General features: G+C 45.2%; 1 protein-coding gene across 1 annotated transcript; it reads right to left on the bottom strand.

The window, feature by feature from the left end:
• Nucleotides 1–2642: 2642 nt before the first annotated feature.
• Nucleotides 2643–8557, bottom strand: LOC104542421 (MORC family CW-type zinc finger protein 2-like; the record flags this gene model as incomplete). Its single annotated transcript, XM_010186725.1, has 10 exons — nucleotides 2643–2897; nucleotides 3806–3994; nucleotides 5244–5337; nucleotides 5433–5624; nucleotides 5940–6081; nucleotides 6865–6919; nucleotides 7013–7153; nucleotides 7536–7925; nucleotides 8028–8102; nucleotides 8425–8557. Coding segments are annotated over 10 exons (1480 nt in total), but the record flags the coding sequence as incomplete, so codon positions are not given.
• Between the last annotated feature and the right edge of the window lie 235 nt (nucleotides 8558–8792).

Genomic DNA, 8792 nt, shown 5'->3' with positions numbered 1-8792 from the left:
GCAATGGGAGGACAACCTGTCATGTCTCCTTTGTTCCTTGAACAGGGAAGTTCAAGCTGGAGCATAGGAGGTTCAACCTGAACATGAGGAAAAACTTTTTCTCAGTGAGGGTGACAAAGCATGGCCCAGGCTGCCCAGAGAGGTTGTGGAGTCTCCTTCTCTGCACATTCAAACCCCTGGACCTGTTCCTGTGTGACCTGGTCTGGGTGATCCTGCTCTGGCAGGGGGGTTGGACTTTATGAGCTTTCGAGGTCCCTTCCAACTCCAAACATTCTGTGATTCTGTGAAAAGTCCATGTTAAAAAAGTTATTTTCCTGCCTCATTACTAAATAAATGAATTGGCAACCTTACCAATAGAAGCAAGTATGCTGTGAAGTATCTACGCAGCAGCTGTGGGAGGAATTTCCAAAATGGGTGACTGTAATGATGGGCATTAAGAAGGGACTGAATGTGGTTTTATAAAGAGAGGGGATGTTCTACAAAATGCAACTCATGTACTTCCTAGTATTTCTGCTGTAAGAAACAGCTGGAAGTAGAGAGGACGACTGAGGCAACTGAGCACAGTCGCAGTATGTCCAGGTTTTACTGCAGCAGGAAGGTCTACCTGCCAAGGCTGCAGCAGGTGAGGTGTTTCCAATAGAGGCTGCAATGGCCTTCAGAGCTGCAACAGGGACACCCATGATAGATGCAAGGGAAGAACACACTCACTGAAGAGGTGTGCAATGCAAAGAAGTGGAGCAACCTCCACTCCTGAAGATTTTAAGAGCTCAACTGGAAAAAGGTCCTAAACAATGTCATAGAGCTTTGCAGTATACCTTGCCTGGAGCAAGTTATTTAGATAACAACTACTCAAACAAAAACACTTGATTGAAGAGGAAAAAAAAATTGAAATGCCCAAAGAATAAAAGAAAAAAAAAAGTTAAATGGAAAGGAGAAGCTTCCAGAGGAAAAAACCTGACTAACACCTTCCTAACAGGAGAGCAAGAGTAGAGAATCAAACTGTGTCAGGAAGCTCAAGAAATGTGTAAGAGCTATTTGTCCCACATTGGTACCGTCTGAGTGTTATGAACTCAAGCTTGCAAGCAGCATCTCTGAACTGTGTTTTAATGAAATCTGGTTCTTTAGAATTTCTGCTGGCCACCTGGAAAGGACAAAGATTTCTTCTTTCACCTTAATATGTAACTCAGATCCTACAGAAGCATCACTTTCATCTGAAGCACCAGTGTGCCATCACAATTAACAAAACCTCCAATACACCTACGGAAATTGAGAGGACTGCCGGAGTTTACTCCTCCATTTAAGGAATGCTGTGCCTCTGTGCAGGAAGGGGTAGGGGCAGGGGGGATGCTCCTTACCTTCACTTATACTAGGCTGTCCAGGCCCAGATCCTGAATGGAAGCAATCTCCCTGTGTACAAGGACCTGGAATTCAAGTAATAAGCAAAAGTCTTCCCTCTCTTCTGCAGTACATAGAACTTGGGAGTTCTCCAGGACTATAAACCATTAGTGCTTAAGATTTTCTGTGCATCAGATGTCCGATTTTTTTTTCTTTGCAAAACATCTATTACACATTCAGCTGTCAAAAGAACCGCAATGGTCCATTTCATTTGATGTTCCTGAAGGTAGGCACCTTTTGGTTGCACTGTGGTTCTTCAAACCGCAAGGCTGTAGGGGATTTTCAGTTTTTTGAGCACCGAGTTCATGGACATCTTGTCCCAGCAGACCTGAGAGGCTGGCTAGCCAGCAAACGCAAACCAAGTCACCTTGGCCACAAGCGGTTTGGTAGGAGCTGTAGTGCTCTGTGGCTGGGAGGACAAGGGAGCCACTGTCCTTGCTGCTGACCCAGGGCCAGCTGTGACTCAGCGATGCAGGGCTACAAAGGCTACAAAAAAATTACCTGAAAGAGCAAATCAATCAAAGCAACACAAACCCAAGGGAGTGACAAAAGAAGAGGGTCACTTTATTTCCAGCTGGTCGAGGAGTTCTTCAGCCGTTGCAATTATGTCTCAAAGAAACAGCAGCAGCAGTGTGCAGCAAAGTGGCTGCTAGAAAAGAATCTGAAGTCCAGCTTTCTCCCTCTGATGATCACAACCCACTGCAAGCAGCCTAGGTGGCCATCCTCTTCTGAAAGGATCCTTAGTCTCTGACTGTGAGCAAGGTGACAACTCCACCTGCTTACAGAGACGTCGTATTCAGGAACCTCGCTGCCCTGGCAAGTGCCAGTGCTCTACCCTCAGGCCCCTCAGAACCACCAGAATTTCACCCCCACGCCCTCCACTCAACACTCACACACGGACTTTGTTTTGATCTCCTCTGTGTAGCTCCAATTCCTGACTCGGCTTTCTCTAGCCCAAGTTCAGTATCTTCAAAGTCTAAATCCTCACCTTCCCTTCCATAACTCAAGGCTTATTTTTAAGTTGCTGCCAGGTTCTTACTCGAGACAACCTCCTAGGCAGGATGTTCTGGTCTTCCAGGTTTAGCATATGAATATATCTCAGATGCAAAAAGGGTACTCCAGTTTTACCTCACTAAAAAAAACCACACAGCAACCCTCCCATCACATCAGCCACAGTTCCTATTTCTTCTAAAAATAGGTATTTATAAACAAAAGGAAGAGATTCAGAGAACTACAATGTTAAAAATTTTCCTGTCAACAGCACAAATGTCTTTCATGTAAAGTCACAAGAACAAGCTGTACACCAACACAACGTAAGTACTGTTTAAAAACCCTCTCTCATCAGCTGCTTTAGTCCTCCGCTGCAGAAATCCACATCTCCCATTGCAGCAACCAGCTCCTTTGCACTTCTCTAGGACTTGCACTATGGCTGTTCAATCTCCTTTTGTGATCAAGTCCTCGATATATGCATCCAGTTCATCATCTGTATTAATATCAATGTCCTGAAACCAAAGAAATACCAGTGAAAAGTGAATCTTGAAGAACAGTGCAAGAACAGACAAGACACAGCAGCAGAGCATCCTCTGCAACACCAGTCCTCGTCAGCCTTTATGCCTCAACTTCCAGCACTCTCCAGCTGCTGACATCTGCTGTGAAAGCACCACCAGCTTTCCTTGTCAGAGCCTGACGGACAACACCTGGAAACCAGTCAGCACCTGATGCTCAAACAAGGCACTCAAGCAATAGATTTACTGCACTGATCATGGTCAAGTCAGTACTTGTTTTTAGCTTCAACATACATTTTCCTAATAGTGAGCAACTGCTTCCATCTGCTTTCAGTAGCTTTTCTATTGGGTGGTCTTAAATTTTATTTAAAGTAGGGTTTTTATTTAAAGTTTATTTATTTAATGTTTTTATTTAAATATATATTTGCTATTCTAATTTCATATTTAATAGCATAATTAAAAGATTTAATCATAATTTTTAAAGTATTATTTGTTTAAAGGTTTGCATTTCTGTACATAGTGTTCAGAAACTAGCACAACCTTTCTGCCCAAGAATGGGCAGAAATTCCCCACAGAATACTGCCTATGCCCAGGGAAACTCTTCTGCAGCCCCATGTTTCACAGTAGAAAGCAAAGAGCAGCTCTGCACTATGCACATGCCATGAAAAATGCATCTCTGAAAATTAATACATTTATCAGGACTCCCAAGGCCTAGATCCCAAAAGCTGGACAGTGACAGAAGCTGCACACTCAGCTGCTTCTGATGGTATAAGCCCAAATGAGAAAGAGCTGACAGCCAGTTAAATGCTGGACTAAGAAGACATCTCAAGTGCCTGGAGGGGCCTGGGTCTCGGGAAGGTTGCTACTCATGGGACAGCTCTGGTTTACACCCCTTCCTCACCCACCTCCTGCACTTTCTGCAGAAGGGCCACGATGTTAGTCCTCAGCTTCTGCAGTTTCTCCTCTGTTTCCTTCAGCTTTCTCTCCAAGTTGCAGAGGTTTTCCTCACAGGCTTTGGCCCGGGCATCGGCACGTATCTGATACGAATTGCACAGGTTCTGCAGACCTACCTCATACTGTTTGAAATACTCTTTCTGTAGAAGACAAAACACAAGAGATGACACATTAAGAAGAAGCACTGAGCATCAAGAAAACCCCAGCACTTGCAGCTTGTAGAAGAGTCCAGCTACCAACACCCTGTGACCGAATACCACCAACCTAACACCTGGACGCCCTGCCCGTGGTTGTTACCATCCTTACATTTACATTTCTGATTTGCCTACTGCAGGCAGCACAAAAGTCACATGGGTTTTCACATTCCTCAAAGACAAGAACTGCAACAAAAGCTGACTGACTTCAGATTATGGAGGCAGCATGTTTTAAAAAGCCTAAAACCACAGTTATGCTGTAGAAAGATCTGACAGCCTTTATATGCAGCGAGTTTCCTTAGTGTAGACAACCCAGACAACATAGCTTCTAATTGTGAGGTTGGAACATCTACACTTACAGGAAACTCCAGACAAGATCAACGCATCCTGCGAAAGCAGTAGGAGCAGCAGCTCAAGCAGATGCCAGAATTAACAGAGAGAAAAGACGAAGAGACAGGAGAGACTGCCAATACATACATTGTGAGTGAGGGAGTAGGGCACTTTGAGGACTACCAAATAAGCAGTGGCTTTTGTCATTTGGTCATCTGTGGCTTTTGACACCCACAGATGCCTCCTGAAAAGGTCTTCCTTTGTGGTATGTCAAAGAAAAGAGAAGTCGGAGAAGCCAGTACCATTTCTCCACATTTCAGCCTGCATTGGACCTTCCAATGCCAGCACAGAGATACTGGTGCAGACTCAGCCCCATCTGTGCCTTGCTCAGATAAATGGAGGCCACACCAAAAGACGCCTTAAAATGTACAGCCGACTCACAGGCAGTCAGCCTGCTCACCTAAGACTGTGAAGGGGGGCTGGCTTCTGTGTTCTCTCTTGTTTTTAAGATTGCCCCCACAGAAGTTAGATTTATAAGGCTGGGGGAAAAACAAGCAGGTATGCCTACATCCTATTTCTACAAACCTCTAACCAAGCCTCTCTTTTTTAAAAAGCCTAACAGCAATGGACAAGAAGTTAGCATAGTAGCAGCCAACAGCTTTCCCACACAAATCTATGGTAATTAAAAAAATCCTCTGACAACAACTGTCAAAAGACCTACGGCATGTTTCAGAGGCTCTCATTCTTTTTCTCAGCTACATAAGCTTGCAAACAATCTTTTGAAGAGTGCAATCTTGCATCAACAGGAACGGAATGTGTGTGGGGAAAAAACCCAAACCTACTTTTCTAGAAATACTGAACTCACCAAGGGGAACGCCAACAACCCTTCCGAGCTCATAGAACTCAGCTCCTTCTTGGAGATGGGAAAATTCGGAGGTAAGAAGTACCGCAAACAATTTCTATGCAGGAAAGAAAACACAAGAGCCAGAATTGGGAGTGTAAAAGACTAAAGCAATCAGTCTACAGCAACTCACAAGAACTGCAGTGAACCCACCGAAGGATCTGGACTAGTAAGTCTACTGTTTCTTGGCTGCTGTTGGGACCAGTGGTGTCTGGCTCAATCCTGACACAGTCTGAGGTAGAAGGTTCAGCCACAACAACCTCCTCTTCCAGCTGCGTATCCGGAGCCTGGAACTCGGGAGAGGGAGGCTTCATCAACCTCACATCCTCACTGTCCTTTTGTACCCTGAAGAGAACGTATTAAGGGAAAGTCATATATCTTTTTCTACATTGGCCATACATGAAGCACTGCTAACAGCTTCATCAGAACCTGTACCTAGTTGTCATTCTGAGACCTCTAGGTCACACAACAGCTGCCTCCAGAGGAACATCACATCAGAGCAATGGGCAGACTGTATGGAGTCTGTCAAGCTCATTCCAGCTGGACAATCCTTGACATGACAGCAACAAAAATTTGTTTTCAGCATCTATGGAAGTAAAATGGGGTCTTCCTCCTGAAAGCAAGACAAGCCTCCAAAATCCAGCAGCTAGTGATAGTTACCAGCGATCCCTTGGTGTGGTGTCTGTAGGAACATAATCAAACTTCACCTTCCAGCGAACTGCATGCTTGCCCATTTCCACAGCTGTGACACGGCCTGTGAACCACTCCTTGTTCACACGCACTTCCACATGCAGCCCTTTATCTGCAAGGAAGACAACAGCAAAGATGTTTGCAAACATTCGGATGACAGAGAGCACATCCTGCACCAGCTCTAGAGAAGACAGCCACCCTCAGTGGGGAGCAAACCAAAACCCAAGACAATTCCTTCAAATGGTACATAAACCAGAAAGAACAGTTCAACTCCTTAGAAACATTAGGATGCAATGAAATTATACAGGATTTTCAGACAGAAGGTTTCTCCCTTACTATTTAACATGGGCTTTCCAGATTCGAGTTGGCCACTAGGACAATGTGACACATGTTCCTAGTGAGCCACTTTCCTGACAGCTCCTTGGGAACAAGCTGAAGAAATGCCCTGCTCTGGCAGAAGGTGCAATACCACCCGGGCTATCATCTTTCCTGGGGGTCTCTCGGCCCCTATTCTCTCACAGCAGCACAGCAGGTCTAGATACAGCCCTCAGCATTTCCCAGCTAATGAAGCTCCCTGATCCATTCAGTTAGGAATGGCAAGCATGACACGAGTCTACACCACACAGCAGCATGAACATCGCACTTGTTAACGTGATGCAGCCCTCAGATTACAGATCTTCCCACCCCATAATTGTCTTGTCTAATCAAAGGGTTCCTGGCCAAAATATTTCATGTGAATTGCAGTTATCTCGGGGTTTGGGACCAAAATTTACACTAATTATTATTTTAAAAAGCTCATTAATGTAATCACATGTTTAACCAGTGAGTCTAGTTTTGCAACAGTTCTTTTCCACTGCATTAGATACCAGAGGCAGTCCAAGGGTTCATTTCTCACCTTTCTGAGCTTTCTTCAGTTCTGCCAGCTCTTCTTCCCCAGCGCTGTCTGTGAGCTGTGAGCAGAGAGAGCTCAGATTAGCTGCCTCCCAACAAGATTATAAACACTTGACAAATACCTTCTGCTGGGAAAGCCAGTGCACTCTCACCTCTACCTCCACCTCACTGGAATCTTTCTTCTCTTCATTCACTGGAACAAATTTACCCCGTTTTGTCTTCTTCTTGTGCTCCCCCTCCTCCTCAGACCCATCCTCTGTGGTTTTCAAGGTCCTCTTCCGAGTGGTGGAGGCCTGTAGGAAGCAAACAAGCTCTAGCTATAATTTCAGCATCCTACCAACCAAAACTTTCTTTCAGCCAAGTTTAAAAAAAAAATAATGCTGCATCCAGTATTTAATTTGTTCATTAATTAGCTTTTCCAGAAGGTTTTAGCAGGGACTATGTGCTCATGCAAACGCTCAGCCTGCCACTCCACATTATTTTTCCAGGCAAACAGCCTGGTTTAACAGGCAAGAGATGAAGGGGGGTAGGATGGCATCCTGGCCCAAGAGTAAAGAGTAAAGTAAAAGTTATCTTGTCCTGCACAGGGACTACAGTGCAAATCCCATGCGATGGAGCAAGGGTATGCAGAATAGTAGGCAAGGAGCTGACGGGTTTCATCCCATCGAGTCTCACCTGTGGGCAGTTGGCAGTGGAAGATTTCTTTAGTGCTGGCACCTTGGCAGCTTTTGGACTGGATGTCTCATGTGAGCTTTTTTGGCTCTGCAGGACAGCAGAGGATGGTTTCGTCGCTGTACCGGGTTTGACAGGAGTTTTTAAAGTACTGTTAGAATTTCCAGCTGTCACAGCATGCTGCTGTGTCCTGGAAGTACTGGCCTCCTCCTTGGAGAGCATGCTTGCCAGTTTGGGAGCGCTGATATTTGGCCAAGCTGAAGAGCTCTTTTTCAGCTGACGGGTGGACTTGGGAGGAGGCATAGGTGGTGGTGGTCTGCTTGGAGCGTTCTTGATTACATCAGGTAAAGGAGGAGATCGTGGGCGCTGAGGTCGAGACTGTGACTGTGTGTTCTGAAACAAATGAGGTACAGAGAAAGGACGGAAGAGTTGGGCACTGCTTTTCAGAGCAGCTAAGGGTAGCACAGAAGAGCATAAAGCCAGTGCCTCACATACCTCCCCTGCAGGGCGTGTGGTCACTTCCAGAGGCAGTTTCTTTAAGTCAGCTTGAGATCGAATTGGAGTGATTTTCTATTAAAAATAAAAAATAAAAAAATCAGGAAGGCCATCTTTAAAAGCTGCGAGCGCCTGCCTGAACCCAGCCCAGCGAACAGCTTTCCAATTTAAAATCAACAATTATAAGAAGGTGAGTTCTATGTCCTTCAAGAGGCATCCCTTCATCTGAACACCAGCAGGCACTCCCATTTTCCTAGTAGAAAATGAAATGCAAGCTGAGATGCTTGGTTTTTGTTATTAAGGGGCACAGGTGGCATCAGAGGCTGAGACAGACAACTTGGCAGCAGCCACCTGCACTAGGTCCCTCAAACCTGCTGTGCTCAGTCTCCAGATTCACCTGCAGAGCTTCCAGCTTTTCCTGCTGCTGGCGGATTTTCTCTGTCAGCTGTTTCTGCTTTTCCTCCTGTGATTTCAAGTCTTTCTTCAGAGTTCCCAGTGGTACCTTCTGCTTCTGCTCTGCAGCTTCACATCTAGTATAAAAAGAATGCAAGACAACCTCAGAAACGACAGCAGAACCTGCACTGTCTCACACATACAGCACTGTTCCCAAATCCCATCCAAATGCAGCAGAAAAACCTCCTTCCTTTCTGCAGTAGCCACCATCTCAAACACAGTAGTTTTCTTCTTGGGAAACATATAAGACTTAAGGATCAAAAGCATAATTGTTAAAAAACAAGCCATTTATGCTGGAAATTGCCAATTTAG

This window comes from Mesitornis unicolor, unplaced genomic scaffold (assembly GCF_000695765.1).
Source record: "Mesitornis unicolor isolate BGI_N332 unplaced genomic scaffold, ASM69576v1 scaffold53656, whole genome shotgun sequence".
Lineage (NCBI taxonomy): Eukaryota > Metazoa > Chordata > Aves > Mesitornithiformes > Mesitornithidae > Mesitornis > Mesitornis unicolor.
The sequence above is the reverse complement of the archived record's forward strand: the minus strand, read 5'-3'. Positions and strand labels throughout refer to the sequence as shown.